Raw genomic sequence first — 18975 nt, forward strand, 5'->3', positions numbered from 1 at the left:
TTCAAATAATACCCATTTTAACGCTATATAATTTTTTCTGAGTACTTTCTACTTTATGATTTTTATATATTGCTGTCTGAAATGTTTTGTCTCTTCATGTCACTTACGCATTTATTTAGTCATTTAAAAATAATGGGCTATGAGATGGGATTGAATAATGTGACCAATATTTCTTAAAATATATCAAAGAATAATTTGCAAAACCAATATGGTAGAAGTCATATTTATTGAAAAAAATTAATATCTTTGCTATAAAATTTGTAACAGCAATATTTACTGAATGTTTATTTTGATGCATAAACCTGAATGTTACATACCAAGTACAAGACAGGAGCACTAGTTCATCTTTTATTTACATTTTATGAAAATCGTTATGCAGTCCATGTTAAAAGAATGTATGATGGAGGATTGTTACATTAGAAAAATAATATTCTTGGTAAAGCATTCCCAAGGAGTCCCATCACATTTTCTGCCTCTTCAATAAGGCAAAAAAGTCCCTAGAACAGCATATAACTTAATTTACAAAATGCAGTAACTGTTCAGACACATATTCAAGTTTTCTTTTGGTATGATTTTTTTTCCTTACTGTAAAATTACTTTTTTTCTTTATTCTTCTTTTTTTTTTTACTAAAACAGAAAGACTTTCAGGAAAATGTCATTGAATGATTTCAGCTATACATTACATATACAGCTTTGTAGCCTAGCAACGACCATTGCTACACCATTATTTAAATAGTCTCCTTGGTGAGCTAGTCTCAAATGTAGCATATTTTAGGGTTCTGCCATCACTATGACTGTGGAATCATTGGTTTTCATAGCAAACAGATCTGTCACAGTATGAAGCTTTGTTTTAGGGAACTGGTACACAATTACATTTCCACTCACAAGAGAACGCCACAGATGTAACTACAGTCAGGCTCTGACGGCTCCATAAAGGTCCCAAGTTGGACCTGCCCCAAACCTCCTGGGCTCACGCGGCACAGCCCTGGCCGGGTTCAGGCGGTTTCATCCAGAGATTTCATCGCTCTTCACAGTTAGGTAGTTTTAATTCCTTCGAAGGCACACAACTTCCACCTTTTTTCCAGCGTTGCTCCCACGCCTGTGAATTCCTGCTTAAACATGCGTGGCAACCTCATCAAAAGCATTTCGATTTCGTTTGCAGATATCTGTTAGAAAGGAAGAAAAGTCACTTTTGGGAGGGGAACTCATCTTACAGGAGGCAGGGGGCTGAGTAAGGACGCGCTTTCCCAAATGAGACAAGCGTGCGGTTTTCCGCTTGGCTGTTAAGTAAGGTCTTTACAGAAGGAGCGCGAGATAAAGGGCTGAGAGTGATTCGCTGCATCGTTTCCTGGGCAGCTGTTAGGAGAGGGGCATGGGATAAGCAGGTGGAAAGTTCCAGGTTCACTCTTCATATGGATGACTGCCTTACTGGCAGCGTGATGTCTGAGCAGCCCTGCCTTGATCTAAAAAGGAGATGGGGGGAGATTTAAGATAGCTCAGCGCAAACTGATCACCACTTCTGGAGAACCACAGTCCTCTGATCCAAAGGGCAGCTCTGCTGTCTGGCTCAGTGAGGACCAGAGGACCGGTGGGTAGATGTCCCGTCACCCTAACTTCCTTCTCTTAACTTTCACAGGGGCCAGAAGACCACATAGCTTTAGGAATAAAAATGAAACTCAGCACCCACAGCAATAAAAGTCTCAATGTCTAGTCATAAAACCCAGGTAGGTTTTTTAAATGCAATTTTTTTTTCTTCTCCCAATTTTTATTACATATATTTTTATACCAATAATTCATTTTTTCTTAAAGATTGGAACAACCACAATCTTTCTACTCTAACACAGCCATTGCTCTTATTTTCCTGTGTTTGCATCCTAATCCATGCCATATATATATATATATATATAGGGATCTCAGATAGAAAGTTGACTGGGATCCTGAATTTGTTTAAATTTTGTATCATACTATTGTTATGAGCTAAAAATGGCCCTACCAAGATAGTCTCCATAAGTCACAGAAAGGGGGAATAACAACATTCAGTAAAGATGTGTGCAGACTACAGGCTTAGCACAGCTTTGGACATTCAGAAATGCTCGGCAAATAAGACATTCTTTTTTCATGGTGCAATCACTGTACAGATACCGTGTGTCCTAAGTTGCTTCAGTTGTGTCCGACTTCTTTGTGACCCAGTGGACTGTAGTCTGCCAGCTTCCTCTGCCCATGGGGACTCTCCAGGGGATCTTGCTGGCCCAGGGATTGAACCCGCCTCCTCATGTCTCCTGCATTGGTAGGTGGGTTCTTTACCAGTAGTGCCACCTTGGATACTTCCCAGTTAACAATTAAGAGAGACCAAACAACTGACACCACAGAATACAAAAGTGTAAGAGGATACTAGGAATAATCATATGCCAACAAGTTGGACAACCTATAAGAAATGGATATGTTTCTAGAAACGATACAACCCACCAAAACTGAATCAAGAAGAAATAGATATTTTGAACAGATAGATCACTAGAAGTGAAATAGAATCTGTAATTAAAAAAAAAACAAAAAACAAAAAAAACAAACTCCCTGCAAACAAAAGTCCAGGACCAGATGGCTTCACTGGGGAATTCTACCAAACACACAAAGGAACTACACGGATTCTTCTCAAACTCTTCCAACAGACGGAAGAAGGAATATTCCCAAAGTTGTTATAGGAAGCCACCATCACCTGATACCAAAATCAGACAATGTCAAAAAAATTACAGGCCACTATGTGGGGCTTCCTATGTGGTGCCAGTAGTAAATCTCCCTGCCAGTGTAGGAGACATAGAGATGCAGGTTCGGTCCCTGGGTTGGGAAGATTCCCTGGAGAATGAAAGGGCACCCCACTCTAGTATTCTTGCTGAGAATCTCATGGACAGAGGAGCCTGGTGGGCTGCAGGCCATGGGGTTGCAAAGAGTCAGACACAACTTAGCGTCTGAGCACATATCTTTGATGAATAACAGATACAAAATTTAAAACAAAATATTGGATCAAACTAGATGGATGCAGGGTTAGTAGGAAGTCCATCTTGCCATGGCTGACTTTGAAGAGAGAGGTAAAAGTGAACGTGAAGTCGCTCAGTCGTGTCTGACTCTTTGTGACCCCATGGACTGTAGCCTACCAGGCTCCTCTGTCCATGGGATTTTCCAGGCAATAGTACTGGAGTGGGGTGCCATTTCCTTCTCCAGGGGATCCTCCTGACCCAGGGATTGAACCCGGGTCTCCCTCATTGTAGACAGACACTTTACCATCTGAGTCACCAGGGAAGTCAAGAGAGGTAGAGAGCCACAATTCAGGGAACACAGACAGCTTCTAGAACCTGGACAAGGACCCCTGCCAGTGTTGCTGTGGCATCCTGCATCACTCAGAGCCCCAGAAGTTGCCCTGTTCGTGCTGAAGGCAGTTCTGTAATGGATGTACAATTAGACTTCATTATCATCACTGTGAAGGGGTGCTGTTGTGCCTACTGATATGGCACTGGTTTAATTAAGAGTTTATACATCATGCTGATGGCAGAATAGAAGGAACTTGAGCTCACTTCCTCACATAAGCACACCAAAATCCCAACCCATTGCTGAACCACCACTGATAAAAAAGACTTGAACCTACCAAAAAAGATATTCTAATCCAAAGATGTAAAGAAGAAACTCAACAAAAAGGTAAGAGGGGTGCACGTGTGATATAGTCGAATCCCATTGCCCCCTGGGTGGGTGACCCACAAACTGGAGAAGAAATACACAGCAGAAGGTCTCCCACAAGAGTGAGAATTCTGAGTCAGACTCCTTAGCCTTGGGTTCTGGCGTTAGGAGGCGGCATGCCCAGAGCATTTGGTTATGAAAGCCACTAGTGCTTGAGCACAGAAGTTCCGCAGGACTGGACTAAACAACAAGTCCGCTCTTGGGGGGCTACACGATGTCTCGTGTACACCAAGAGCCAGGGCCAAAGCAGTGACTTTGTAAGAGCCTGGGCCAGACCTACCTGCTGGTCTTGGAGGGTCTCCTGGGGGAGGCAGGGGGTGGTGGGGCTCACTGTGGGGACACAGACACTGGTGGCAGAAGTGCTGGGGACAGTTCATCTGTGCGAGCTCTCCTGGAGGCTGCCATTTTGGAACCAAGACCTGGCCCCACCCAAAAGCCTGTAGGCTCTGGTGCTGGGACACCTCAGGCCAAACCACCACAAAGGTGGGGACACAGCCCCTCCCATCAGCAGACTGGCTGCCTAAAGACTTCCTGAGCACACAGCCACCTTTAGACACGCCCCTTGCCACAGCCCCACCCACCAGTGGGTGTGTACCAGCCCTTCCATCAGGAAGCCTAGATAAACCTCTAGACCAGCCTCACCCATCACGGGGGCAAGACACCCCAAAGCAAGAGAGCTACAATCCAGCAACACGTGAAACTCAGTCAGCAAATGCAGACCAGAGCCTACCCTGGGACCAGCTGGTCCCTGGCCCTTGGACAAGAGGGAGTGTGTACTGCTAGGACACAAAGGACAGCCCCTATACAATGCCACTTCTCCAAAGTCGAGAAACATAACTTTCCACTTACATAAAAATGTGCTGCTAAACTGGAGCTCCAATATTTGGCCACCTGATGTGAAAAGCCAACTCATTGGAAAAAGACCTTGATGCTGGGCAAGACTGAGGACAGAAGGGGGTGACAGAGGATGAGATGGTTGGATGGCATCACTGACTCGATGGACATGAGTTTCAGTAAACTCAGGGAGATGATGAAGAACAGGGAAGCCTGGTGTGCTGCAGTCCATGGGGTCACAGAGAGTCAGACATGACTGAGTGAGTTGTTGTTACAGCATACAGTTAGAAATTGAGACGTGAGATGGTAGAGGAATATGTTTCAGATGAAGAAACAAGATAAAACCATAGAAGGACAACTAAGTGACCTGGAGATAGGCAATCCACCCAAGAAAGAGTTCAGAGTAATGACGGTAGGGATGACCCAAGAACTCAGGGAAAGAATGAATGCAGAGTGAGAAGTTACAAATTTTTAATAAAGAGCTAGAAAATATAAAGAACAAGAGTCGATGAATACAGTAACTGAGATGAAAAAAGTAGAATCAATAGCAGAAAAAAACGAGGCAAAAGAACAGATAAGTGAGCTGGAAGAAAGTCATGGAAATCACTGCCACAGAATAGAATAAAGAAAAAAAAAAAAGATAATGAAAAGAGGACAGTTTAAGAGATCTCTGGGACAACATCAAATGTACTAATGTTTGCATGATCGGGGTTCCAGAAGGCTTAGGGCCTGAGAAGATATTCAAAAAGAGAATAGTTGAAAACTTCCTTAACATGGGGAAGGAAACAGTCACCCAAATCCAGTAAGAAAGTCCCAGGCAGGATAAACCCGAGGACGAACAACATACCAAGATGTATACTAATCAAACTGACAAAAATATTAAGTCAACAAGAGAAAAGCAACAAATAACATACACAGGAATCCCCATAAGGTTATCAGCTAATTTTTTTCAGCAGAAACTCCAGGTCAGAAGGGAGTGGCATGATATAATTAAAGTGATGAATGGAAAAAGCTACAACTGAGAAAATTCTACCCAGCAAGGCACTCATTCAGATTTGACAGAGGAATCCAAAGCTGTACAGACAGGCAGATGCCAAGAGAACTCAGCACCACCAAACCAGCTCTACAAGAAATGCTAGAAGAACTCCAGTCGGTGGAAAGGAAAAGGCCACAACTAGAAACAAGAAAATTATGAAATGGGAAAGCTCACCAGTAAAGGCAGACAACGGTAAAGGCAGGAAATCATCCACACTCAACTATATCTAAACTAGTTACAGGAGAGGAGAGTACAAATGCAGGATATTTGAAATGCATTTGAAATTAAGAGATCAGCAATTTAAAATAATCATGTGTATGTGTATATATACATATGTGTGTGTGTACACAGAATGCTATATATCAAAACCTCATGGTAACTGCCAGTAAAAAACTATAATATATATTTTTAGGCAAAAAAGAAAAATGAATCCCAACACAACAGCAAAGATATCCATCAAATCATAGGATAAGAGAATAAAAGAATGAAAAAGACCTACAAAAACAAATCCAAAACAATTAACAAAATGGCAGTAAGAACACACATATCAATAACTACCTTAAATGTAAATAGATAAAAGGAGCCAACCAAAAGATACAGACTGGCTAAATACAACAACAAGACCCATATATATGCTGTCTATAAGAGACCCACTTCAGACCTAGAGACACATGCAGACTGTCAGGGGATGGAAAAAGATATTCCATGCAAATGGAAATCAAAAGAAAGCTAGAGTAGGAATACTCATATTGCACAAAATAGACTTTAAAATAAAAGGCATGTTACAAGAGACAAAGAAGGACACTACGTAACAATCAAGGGATCAATCCAAGAGAAGATACAACAGTTGTAACTATATATATACGCACCCAACATAGGAGTACCTCGATATATAAAGCAAATGTTCACAGACATAAAAGGAGAAACTGATAGCAACATAATAATGGCTTGGGGCTTTTAACACCCCAGTTTCATCACTGGACAGATCATCCAGATAGAAAACCAATAAGGAAGTATAGGCCTTCAAGGACACGTTTATACCAATTGGACTTAGTTGATATTTAAAGAGCATTTCATTCAAAAGCAATCGAATACACATTCTTCTCAAGTGCACATGGAACATTCTCTAGGACTGATCACAGGCTGGGCACAAAGTAAGCCTCAGTAAATTTAAGAAAATTGCAATCATATCAAGCATCTTTTCTGAGCACAGCACTATGAGATTAGAATCAATTACCAAAAAAAAGAAGCTGGAAACACAATCATCTGGAGGCTAAACAAGATGCTTCTAAACAACCAATGGATCACTGAAGAAATAAAAAAAGAAAGAAAAAAATACCTAGATACAAATGAAAACAAAAGCACGATGATTCAAAACCTACTGGACACAGCAAAAGCCGTTCTAAGAGGGACGTTTATAGCAATACAGTCTTACATCAGGAAGCAAGAAGAACAAACAATACCTAAAGCTAGTAGGAGGAAAGAAATAAGATCAGAAATAAATGAAATAGAGATTACAAACACAACAGAAAAGATCAAACTAAAAGCTGGTTCTTTGAATAAACAAAATTGATAAACCTTTTGGCAGACTCATCAAGAAAAAAAAAGAGGGCACGCAGGTCAATAACATCAGAGATGAAAAAGGAGAAGTCAGACTGTCAGCACAGAAATACAGACGGTCATAAAGGACTGTTACAAGTTACTGTGTGCGAAGTCACCTTGGTCATGTCTGACTCTGTGTGACCCTAAGGGCTGTAGCCCACCCAGGCTCCTCTGTCCATGGGATTCTCCAAGCAAGAATAGTGGAGTGGGTTGCCGTGCCCTTCTCCAGGGGATCTTCTCAACCCAGGGACCGAACCTTTGTCTCTTACGTCTCCTGCATTGGCAGGTGGGTTCTTGACCAGCTGAGCCACCGTCAAAGCCCTACACCTGTAAAATGCACAGACTAGAAGAAATGGACAAATTCATAGAAAGTCAAAAGAAAATCTCCGAAGACTGAACCAGGATGAAATAGAAAATAATGGACCAATTACCACTACTGAAATTGAATCAGTAATTTAAAAATTCTCAACAACAAAAGTCCAGCAGCAGGTGGCTTCACAGACTACTCTCAGACACTTTGGAAGAGTTAATACCTGTTCTTCTGAAACTTGTCCAAAGAATTTCAAGAAGGGAACACTCTTGAACTCATTCTACAAGGCCACTATCAACCTGATACCAGAGTTAGACAAAGATACCACAGAAGAGAAGATTATAGGCCAGTATCACCGATGAACAGAGATGGAAACATCCTCAAGAAAATACTAGCAAACCAACTCCAACAGTACATTAAAAGGATCATACACTATGATCAAATGGGATTTATCCCAGGGATGCGAGGGTTTTTCAGTATCCACAGTGTGGATGAGTATGATACACCATATTAATACATTATTGCCTGGGGGATTTTTGCAGGGACTAACACCTGTTGCTGGTGATTGTTATGCAAATGAACATTAAAATATCTCAATAACGTTGTGTAATAATATGTCTGTGGTCAATAACTTATTAACAAATTGAAGAATACAAACCACATGATATCAATAAGTGCAGAAAAACATTTTGAAAAAATTCAGCCTTCTTTTATGATAAAAACTCTCCAGAAAGTGGGCACAGACGGAACATGCTTCAACATAATAAAGGCCATTTATGACAAACCCACGGCTAACATCATACTCAGTGGTGAAACTCTTGAAAGCATTTCCTCTTAGATCAGGAACGAGACAAGGAGGATATATACAGTCTCACCACTTCTATTCAACATAGTTTTGTAAGTTCTAACCACAGTTCAGTTCAGTCGCTCAGTCGTGTCCAACTCTTTGCAACCCCATGAACTACAGCATGCCAGGCCTCCCTGTCCATCATCAATTCCCAGAGTTCACCCAAACCTATGTCCATTGAGTTGGTGATGCCATCGAACCATCTCATCCTCTGTCGTCCCCTTCTCCTCCTGCCCTCAATCTTTCCCAACATCAGGGTCTTTTCAAATGAGTCAGCTCTTCGCATCAGGTGGCCAAAATATTGGAGTTTCAACTTCAACATCAGTCCTTCCAATGAACACTCAGGACTGATCTCCTTCAGAATGGACTGGTTGGATCTCCTTGCAGTCCAAGGGACTCTCAAGAGTCTTCTCCAACACCACAGTTCAAAAGCATCAATTCTTCTGTGCTCAGCTTTCTTTATAGTCCAACTCTCACATCCATACATGACTACTGGAAAAAACATAGCCTTGACTAGATGGACCTTTGTTGACAAAGAAATATCTCTGGTTTTTAATATGCTGTCTAGGTTGGTCATAACTTTCCTTTCAAGGCCACAACAGTAAAACAAAAGAAATAAAATGTATCCAAATTGGGAGAAAAGATGTCAAACTGTCACTATATGCATACGACATGATGCTCTATATAGAAAACCCTAAGGACCACACAAAAACGACTAAAATTAATAAAACAATACAGTAAAGTAGCAGAATACAGGAGAAGGCAATGGCACCCCACTCCAGTACTCTTGCCTGGAAAATCCCATGGATGGAGGAGCCTGGTGGGCTGCCAGTCCATGGGGTCACTAAGAGTTGGACACGACTAAGCGACTTCACTTTCACTTTTCACTTTCATACACTAGAGAAGGAAATGGCAACCCACTCCAGCGTTCTTGTGTGGAGAATCCCAGGGACGGGGGAGCCTGGTGGGCTGCCGTCTATGGGGTCGCACAGAGTCGGACACGACTGAAGTGACTTAGCAGCAGCAGCAGCAGAATACAAATTGATGTACAGAAATCTGTTGCATTTTTTTACTTTGCACTAACAATGAAATATCAGAAAGGGAAAGTAAAAAAACAAAAATCCCTTTGAAAAAATCATATAAAAAATACTTACGAATAAACCTGACTTAGGAGGTGAAAGATTTACATGCTGAGAATAATGAGACAATTGAAGATGATTCAAAGAAATGGAAAGATACCACATGCTCTAGGGTTTTATTAATAATCAGGATGATTAAAAAGGCATACTGTCCAAGACAATCTGCAGATTTAATATGATTCCTGTCAAATTACCCACAGAACAAAGAATCCTAAAGTCTATATGGAACCATGAAAGACTCGGAATTGCCAAAGCAACCTTGGGGAAAAGAACAAAGCAGGAAGCATAACCCTCCTAGATTTCAGGCAGCAGTAGCTGTTCATCGCCAGGTGGTGTCCTGCTCTTTGCAGCCCCATAGACTGCAGCATGCCAGGCCTCCCTGTTCCTCACCATCTCCTGCAGTTTGCCCAAGACAATAGAAAGCTTCAATAATCAAAATGGTATGGTAGACATGGATAACAGAAATAGACATGGATAAACAAAAACAGACATGGATAACAGCCCAGAAATAAACCCACACACCTATGGTCAATTTTTGACAAAGGAGGCAAGACTGTAAGGGAGGAAAGACAGTTTCTTCAGCAAGTGGTGTTGGGAAAGCTGGACAGCTGCATATAAATCCATGAAGTCAGATCACTCCCTCACACCTCTTTCACACCATACGCAAAAATAAACTCAAAATGACACCATAAAAATCCTAGGAAGAATACAGGCAAAACATTTTCTGACATAAATTATACCAATGTTTTCTTAGCTTAATCTCTCAATACAATAGAAATAAAAACAAAAATAAACAAGTGGGACCTAATTAAACTTAAAAGCTTTTGTACAGCAAAGGAAACTATAAACAAAATGAAAAGACTACATACAGAATGGGGGAAAATATTTGCAAACAATGTGACCGACAAGGGCTTAATTCAGAAAAGACACAAACAGCTCATCTAATAGTAGTAAACAACAACCCAATCGGAACATGGGCAGAAGGTCTAAACAGATATTTCTCCAAAGAAGTACAGATGGACAATTGGTATATGGAAAGACGCTCAACATCACTAATTAGAGAAATGCAAATCAAAGTTACAATGAAGTATCACCTCACACTGGTCAGAATGGCCATGATTCAAAAAATCTACAAATAACAAATGTTGGAGAAGGTGCAGACAGAAGGGAGCCCTCCCACACTGCTGATGGGAATGTAAGTTGGTACAGCCACTGTGGAGAATAGTGTTATTATTAGGATTGTGTGTAAAATGTAACACAGGGCCTGGCACAGGTTCAATTTCTCTCTCTATCCCTATTTCAGCAATGCTGATCGAATCCTGCATGCTCACATCAGGTCTTCGGTGATTGGTGGGTCAAACTCTGTGCTGAAAAGCAGCAACACGTCATCTCCTATGGTAGCTTCTGACCTGAGCCTAGACTTCAACCACAAAGGAAGCAGAGGTCGGCAAGAAGCAGCGGAGAGGCGGCACCACGTCCTCAGACTGGGTCCGTGCTTCAAGTGCACTGTCTCATCAAAAAGTTATCTAAACAGGCAAATAAGCCGTTCACCTGCTAGAAGGAAGAAATGCAGACGCAGAAGTTCACTTTCCAGTCACGAATGACCATTAACCTGCTTTACCATCTTGCCTGGCTTCCAGGGTGGCTCAACGGTAAAGATTCTCCCTGCCAAGCAGGAGATGTCAGTTCGATCGCGGGATCAAGAAGATCTCCTGGAGAAGGAACTGTCACTTGACTTCAGGATTCTTGCCTGGAGAATCCCATGGACAGAGGAGCCTGGTGGGCTACAGTCTATGGGATTGCAAAAGAGTCAGACGTGACTGAGCGACTGAACAACGACCGCCACCATCTTGCCTAAGTCACCAAGTGTCTTTGGGCATTTTCTCACTCGCAGGAAAGGAATTGGAAGGAAACTCATCGGATGCTCTAAGGACTTCTGCTGCAGTGTTGCCCCAGCACACGCTAACACTGGGTTTGGGGCAGGCCTTTAAAATTCACCTGTCCACGAGGTTGTGGCGGAGATCTCAAACTGAGAGAATGTGATAGGTCTTTTGCGCACTTTTAAGCTCAAAACAAATGGCAGCCAACACTAGGCAGCACTTACTATGTGCCAGATACTGCTGTAAATGCTTTTCATCTATTAAGCCATTTAATACACATAAAAAACCCATTCTATAGGCAGTGAAGCTAAGGTACAGAGATGTTAAGTGAGTTGTCTGAAGTCACACATCTAAATAGTAGTGAAACTGGCATTTGAAATTCTCATGATTACTTAGCTGGAATAACCAGTTAGCCAGAAATGATTATAACAACCATTGGTGTCTTCAGAAGTAGTTAACTATGCACGATACTGGATGCTTGGGGCTGGTGCACTGGGACGACCCAGACGGAGGGTACGGGGAGGGAGAAGGGAGGAGGGTTCAGGATGGGGAACACAGGTATACCTGTGGCGGATTCATTTCAATATTTGGCAAAACTAATACAATATTGTAAATTTTAAAAATAAAATTTAAAAAACAAAATAAAATAAAATATATCTGAGCAGTAAATGCTATTAAAAAAAAAAAAGAAAAGTAGGTAAAGAGTCTAGGGTGGTGAGAAAATAGTACAACTAGGGGAAAGACTAACTTATTAAAAAAAAAAAAAAAGAAGTAGTTAACTGCCAGTTGCTGTTGATACTGCAAGGTAACGGCCTGATTCAGCCAGGACGGTGTAAATATTATAATATGGACAGGGATACAATTACAGCACAGGCACCTCAAATGAAATCTTATCTAAAATACCCATTAAAAAATAAATAAAAAGCTCTGCAAAATGAAAAGGCAATCTACCGAATAGGAAAAATACTGCAAGTCATATGTCTGATAAAGGGTTAATATTCACAATGTACAAAGAACTCACAAAATCAGTAGCAAAAAACCTAGGAATCCAATCGAAAAAATGAGTGAGGATCTGAACGTTTTCCAAAGATGACATACAGATGGCCAACAGATACATGAAAAGGTGTTTAACATCACTAATCAAGAGAAAAAAAAAAAAAACAACCACAGTGAGATATTATTGTGAATAATCTAGAGATAGTTAAAAGTACAGAGAGGATCAGGGCTTCCCTGGTGGTCCAGCGGCTAGACTCCGAGCTCCTGATGCAGGGAGCCTGGGTTCGAGCCTTGGTCAGGGAACCAGATCCCACATATCACAACTAAAGATCCTGTGTGCTGCAGCGAAGATCGAAGATCCCATATGCCTGAGCTAAGACTGGGCACAACAAAATAAATAGGGCAAGGACGTTGCTGTGTATGTTACTTGCAAAGACCAAGTCATTTTATGTGAATATAAAGGATTTGAGCATCTGTGGATTTTGGTAACCACAGGGTTTCTTTGAGCCAGTCGCCTGCAGATACCAAAGGACAACAGTATTGGGGAAGCAATTAAAAGGAGCCTGATGCCAGGAAAAAAAAATTCATTTACTAATAAGGTGCTCAGCTAGATTCTAGAGCCATTCCCTTAAAGATGTTTATGTCTCATGTGAGAAGAAACAGCATGGAGAAACTGCTTCATGTTATTATTTTGATGGTTTTTAAACCTTTTCCCTTCCTGATAAAACAACCTATATGACATGTGACATTTGGGGATTTTCAAGACAAATTCAAGAGAAAATTTGTCCTTCTATTTTAGTGTATGTCTGAAGAAGAATGTTAACCTACAAATTTCTTCACTTTAATTCTTTTTTTCTTCTCTTCCTTATTAAAACATGCCAGCTGTTATGATCCTGTCTTCACGGTATCCTTTCTCTTCCTCTCAGTCATTTCGTGGTCTTCAGAACTGGAAGCGTCATGGAATCATCACAAAGACACAGCACTCAGCGCTCACTGGCTGCGATCAGAGCCAGAGGGACCCATCTCCCGGCCAGGTGTGCAGGATTCCCTTCTCCAGACCCCTTCTGAGGCCGGGGATTCTCCCTGAGCACCTGTGGGTCACGGATGGAACCCTGGGGTCCAGGGCAGGGCTGCTGCCGGCCCAGCTGGTACGTGGAGAGGCTGGAGCTCCGAGCTGGGCTCCTGATGCTGCATCCAGCCCGGCTTTCCAGCACCGCATTCGCTTTCTCACAAGGATACTATGAGACGAATCAGATACACGAAGCTAAGAGAATCCCGTGCGGCGTTATGATATAGGTCAGAAACGTGCTGTGACTGTGAAATCTCATTTTCCCATACACCACATGTTGGTGCTCTGGCAACTGGGGAGGGTTGTCATAAACATGATGCTTTTATTTCCTCTTACCCAGCTGGCTTTTATTCCGGGAAACTGGGGGTCTGTGTGTCTTTTTATTCTTCGATGTTGTCAGTGGCTCCCCCTCACTTCTGTTTAAAATTTTCTAACGTTTATTCTTTGAGAAAGGATTGATTTGCTCTAATTAGAAGGAAAAGAAAGGATGAGAAGGAAGGCTCTAACCAAGGGGCTTGCGTGATGGTGGTTTGTGAGAGGCAGAGGTCATCTGTAAGATGTACTTGCTTTATTTTCTGGTCTGCTGACTCTGGTTCAAGCCCACTGCCTCCTTGCCAGGCCACTAAGCACATGTATACACGGACACAGGAAGGCATAAATAAATTTTATCATCGGGGATGGTTGGCTCTGTGTCCCATATCAGTCAGCCAAGGGAGGCCAGTGGAGAAGGGGTTTTCATTTTGGGGGACTGAAGAGACACCCACATAGGCTTTGTCAAGGCTGGAGAGTCAAGAGAAGCCAACTGCAAAAATCAGATTTCTTTTTGTGGAATGAACTGACTGTTAGCCTTTCCTGCACGTTGAGATCTTACTCATCCTTCACATCCCTGGGCAGGGCACGGTGTCGCTACACGCCACACAGACGCCTTGCAGCGAATATCCGCAGAGAGACATGCAGAGTGTGGGTGGGGAGGCAGGCAGGACACAGGAAGAAACGGGAGAGGAGAAAAGGGAAAGATGATAAACGGAAGTGAGGACCTGGGGGAAAGAGAAGGAAAGGGCTGGGAGGCAGAGGATCAGGGAGGAAGGCGAGGAGGTGTGAGGAAAAGCACAGGAAAGCAGGAAGAAGAGAACAGAAGGAAAGAACCAGAAGGAGAAGAGGAAAGATCTGGAGGGAAATGGAGAGAGGAAGGAGGGGAGAAAGGGGAGAGAGATGGTGAGGACCGCTCAGGCACTCCAGAGGAGCCATGAGAACCAGCACGGACTCGTGGGCGCCCCTGCTGGTCATGATCCGCACGCACTTTGCCCTTCTCCAACCCCTGTTGCGCTCCCTGTCTGCCCACCCTACCGAGCGAACATCTCATTAGTTCACCTCTGACTCTCAAGTTCCTTCATAAATACACCATTTGCTCATTGAGACTACGAGCTTTTTGAGAGCAGCGTCCTTTCTTAGATTTCTTTTGTATCCTGGCCACTCCCCGTTCTGCCTTGTCCATAGGAAACACAGTTTGTAAAAAAAAAAAGCAGTGACTTAACCAAGTAGTCACTGGGTCCCTGGTACCCTCTTCAGTTATAACTCCCTTTCTGCTTTTCATGCGGCCAGATGGAAGTCTCCTTACCTCCAAACCTTCCTATGCCACATGCTTTCTAGAGGCGCTGTGACGTCTGGAAAACACATTCATGATAGCCTGTCTAAGCAACAGAACACTCATTCACTCAGGTGGCTACTCAGGAGAACACCAGAATATACGTAATATTAAAGATTATTCAGGTAGGGGGACTTCCCCGGTGGCCCAGTGGTGAAGACTTCACCTTCCAGTGCAGGGGGTACTGGGTTTGAGCCCCGGTTGGGGAGTTAAGATCCCATGTGAAAGGGTCAGTTGCTGAGTCGTGTCCGACTCTTTGCAACCCCATGGACTGTAGCCCGCAAGGCTCCTCTGTCCATGGGATTCCCCAGGCAAGAATACTGGAGTGGCCTGCCACGCCCTCCTCCAGGGGCTCTTCCCGACCCAGGGATTGAACCCAGGTCTCCCGCACTGCAGGCAGATTCTTTACATCTGAACCACCTGAGATTCCACATGCTTTGCGGCTGAAAAAAACCCAAAACATAAAACAGAAGCAATATTGCAACAATTTTCAATAAAGACTTTAAAAATGGTCCACAGTGAAAAAAATCTACCAAAAAAAAAAAAAGATTATTCAGGTAGGCAATCTCACAAACACTATTTGGAACATTTTCTCCAACCTTACCACCTAGCTATCATCTGGGGAAGAATGCTCTCCAATTAAGGTCTATTTTGCACCTCCTTGGAACTGACAAGATATTTTATCTATCTCACAGGAATGCTTCCAGTACACAGATGCAAATGGTTTTCCCCTCTGGCGGGAAAGGAACATGTCATGAGCACCCAAGTCTGTTACCAAACACGGTGTCATGTCCCAAATGGCAGCTCTTTCTAAAAAAAATTAGCCTCTGTGGCCCCATTATATCGAGTCTGGTCTCAGAATCAAATTGTTCACTTTATGGGTTTTAGGAAGAGGCTGCTGGCAGGTGGGTGGGGAGCCAGAGACACTTGGAGAACTGGGTCTGAATCTCTTAGACAGTATTGGGGGAAGATCAGAGGTCTCCCCCCTCTTCACTGTTAGACAGAAAACATTCATCTGCTGATGCTCAGATGTGACTTCTGCAAGGCTTAGGATAAGCCAGTGAGCTCAAAAGGCTCTGGGCTGATATGAGACATTCTAGGTATTGATCATAAAGCATTTTCAAGATAGTGTTGCCCGTTTGGAAAAGATTACCTGCCTGTGCCTGGGGCATGAGTTTTGACTCAGTAAAGCTTCAGGAAGCCATCTCCCCTCAACCACTCTGGCACTGTCTTCCTCTGAATGCATCTTTCTGACTTGGTCATATGTTTGTGACATAAGAGAGCTGAGCAGATGAGAGTGAGTGGTTTAGAAGAGGCAGGAAAGAAAAAAAAAAAATTAGGCAGAAAAAGTATTTAACCAGAAAATGGACTATTTGGGGATACACAGTTTTAGGGACCCCTGTGCAATGTACATGCCCATCCTAACTTAAATTAATTCCTGTCTCTCCTTCCATTTTTGACCATCCATATCCTCATCTGTGGCCTTCAGGGAACTCCTAAGAAAAACTCTGCTACAGGCTGGACGGAAGCTGCTTTCCTTGTTCCTGTCTGCATGTGTGTGCTGAGTCACTCAGTCGTGTCTGACTCTTTGTGACCCCATGGATTGTAGCCCGCCAGGCTCCTCTGTCCATGGGATTCTCCAGGCAAGAATATGGGATCGAGTTGCCATTTCCTTCTCCAGGGATCTTCCTGACCTAGGGATCTAACCCAGATATCTTGCATTATTGCAAGTGCCTTCTTTACCATCTGAGCCACCAGGAAAGCCCATCAAGACAGGGCAAGGCAGAATTGAAATGTTATCTTAACAGCAGTGGTGATGGTGACTCTGTCTCATCTCAAGGAAACAATACGGTGCTAAGTGGAATTTCTAGAAAGCCCTCTCAGGACTTCCCTTGGTGGTCTAGTGGTTAAAAAATCCACCTTGTCATGCAGGGGACTCGGGTTCAATCCCTGGTCAGGGAATTAAGATCCCACATGCCACAGAGCAACTGAACCCAAGTGCTGCAACTTCCGAGCCCAAATGCCACGACTAGAGAGTTCACATGCCACCAGAGAGAGATTCTGCATGATGCAGCGAAGATCCCGTGTGCTGCAGCTGAGACTCAACGCAGCCAGGTGAACAACGAAACGAACAAACAGTAAAAAGCAGGAGCCCTCTCAGCAGTCAGCAAACATCCCGAGCTGCGGAAGCCAGGCTGAATTCCCCATCTTCATGCAACATTCACCAAAACTCTGGAGTTGGGGGGTGGACTGTGACACTCAGCTTGTCCTGATTAACCACAGTGGGCGCCAGGAGCTAACCAGGATTAACTAACAGGATTAACCAGGCTGCTGTGCAGGAGAATGTCAGTGACAGGGCCATGGCCCTGCAGGGTCCTGAGCCTCCTGGTAGCAGATGCAACGACAGGGCCCTGGAGGACACTTAGAGGACAAACCACTCCTCGATTTACTATCTGCTGAGATTCTGGGGCTGTGGGATTCCAGTCTAGAGCCGTAATCTGCTCTCTGGATTAAAAGTCTTAAATATCCTCTCAGCCTCACTGGGTTAGAAAGAATATTTGGTCCAGTCCTTGGCACCCAGGAGTTTTAGTCAGAACACTTTTTTTAATATAAAGTGAAAGTGAAGTCACTCAGTCGTGTTCGACTCTTTGTGACTCCATGGACTGCAGCCTACCAGGCTCCTCTGTCCATGGGATTTTCCAGGCAAGAATACTGGAATGGGGTGCCATATTTAAATTTTATATATAAATATTAAAATGTTTTATATTTATGTATAAATATTTATGTTTATACTTATGTATAAATATGTTTTGTATTTATGTATAAATATTTTATGTTTTGTATTTATGTATATTTTGCTTTTAATATTTATGTATAAATATTTATATATTATATCTATGAATGGATTTATTTTAATATTTATGTACATTAATATATGTATAAATATTTATATAATATATATATTATATTTATATAAATACATGTTTATATATAGGAGAGTGAAAAAGTTGGCTTAAAGCTCAACATTCAGAAAATGAAGATCATGGCATCTGGTCCCATCACTTCATGGGAAATAGATGGGGAAACAGTGGAAACAGTGTCAGACTTTATTTTTGGGGGCTCCAAAATCACTGCAGATGGTGATTGTAACCATGAAATTAAAAGATGCTTACTCCTTGGAAGGAAAGTTATGACCAACCTAGACAGCATATTAAAAACCAGAGACATTACTTTGCCAACAAAGGTTCGTCTAGTCAAGGCTTTGGTTTTTCCAGTGGTCATGTATGGATGTGAGAGTTGGACTGTGAAGAAAGCTGAGCGCCGAAGAATTGATGCTTTTGAACTGTGGTGTTGGAGAAGACTCTTGAAAGTCCCTTGGACTGCAAGGAGATCCAACCAGTCCATTCTGAAGGAGATCATTCCTGGGTATTCATTGGAAGGATTGATGTTGAAGCTGAAACTCCAATACTTTGGCCACCTCATGTGAAGAGTTGACTCATTGGAAAAGACCCTGATGCTGGGAGGGCTTGGGGGCAGGAGGACAAGGGGATGACAGAGGATGAGATGGCTGGATGGCATCACTGACTCGATGCACATGAGTCTGAGTGAACTTTGGGAGTTGATGATGGACAGGGAGGCCTGGCATGCTGCAGTCCATGGGGTTGCAAAGAGTCGGACACGACTGACCGACTAGACTGAACTGAATGTTTATATATATAGACAGATAGATAGATAGATACTTTTTACCTTAGACATGAGTAAAGAATTGCATTTGAGCCAGGAGATGGAGGGCTGTCTGGAGGAGATGCCATGTGTTTTCTCTGTGAGGGTAACGCTGTCTTCTAAAATGAAACTATGAATCTGAGAGGAAATGGAATTCTCCTTCTGGAA

At 42.8% G+C, this 18975-nt stretch overlaps 1 protein-coding gene across 2 annotated transcripts in view; it reads right to left on the reverse strand.

The window, feature by feature from the left end:
• Window positions 1–207: 207 nt before the first annotated feature.
• Window positions 208–18975, reverse strand: part of ENOX1 (ecto-NOX disulfide-thiol exchanger 1) — a 342949-nt gene continuing 324181 nt past the window's right edge. For both annotated transcript variants that reach the window (XM_070800030.1, XM_070800029.1), the window contains exon 15: window positions 208–1166. In XM_070800030.1, coding sequence (XP_070656131.1) covers window positions 1035–1166 — 132 coding nt within the window. In that variant the 3' untranslated portion in view covers window positions 208–1034. The remainder of the gene's footprint in view (window positions 1167–18975) is intronic.

Source organism: Bos indicus, chromosome 12 (assembly GCF_029378745.1).
Source record: "Bos indicus isolate NIAB-ARS_2022 breed Sahiwal x Tharparkar chromosome 12, NIAB-ARS_B.indTharparkar_mat_pri_1.0, whole genome shotgun sequence".
NCBI classification, from domain to species: domain Eukaryota; kingdom Metazoa; phylum Chordata; class Mammalia; order Artiodactyla; family Bovidae; genus Bos; species Bos indicus.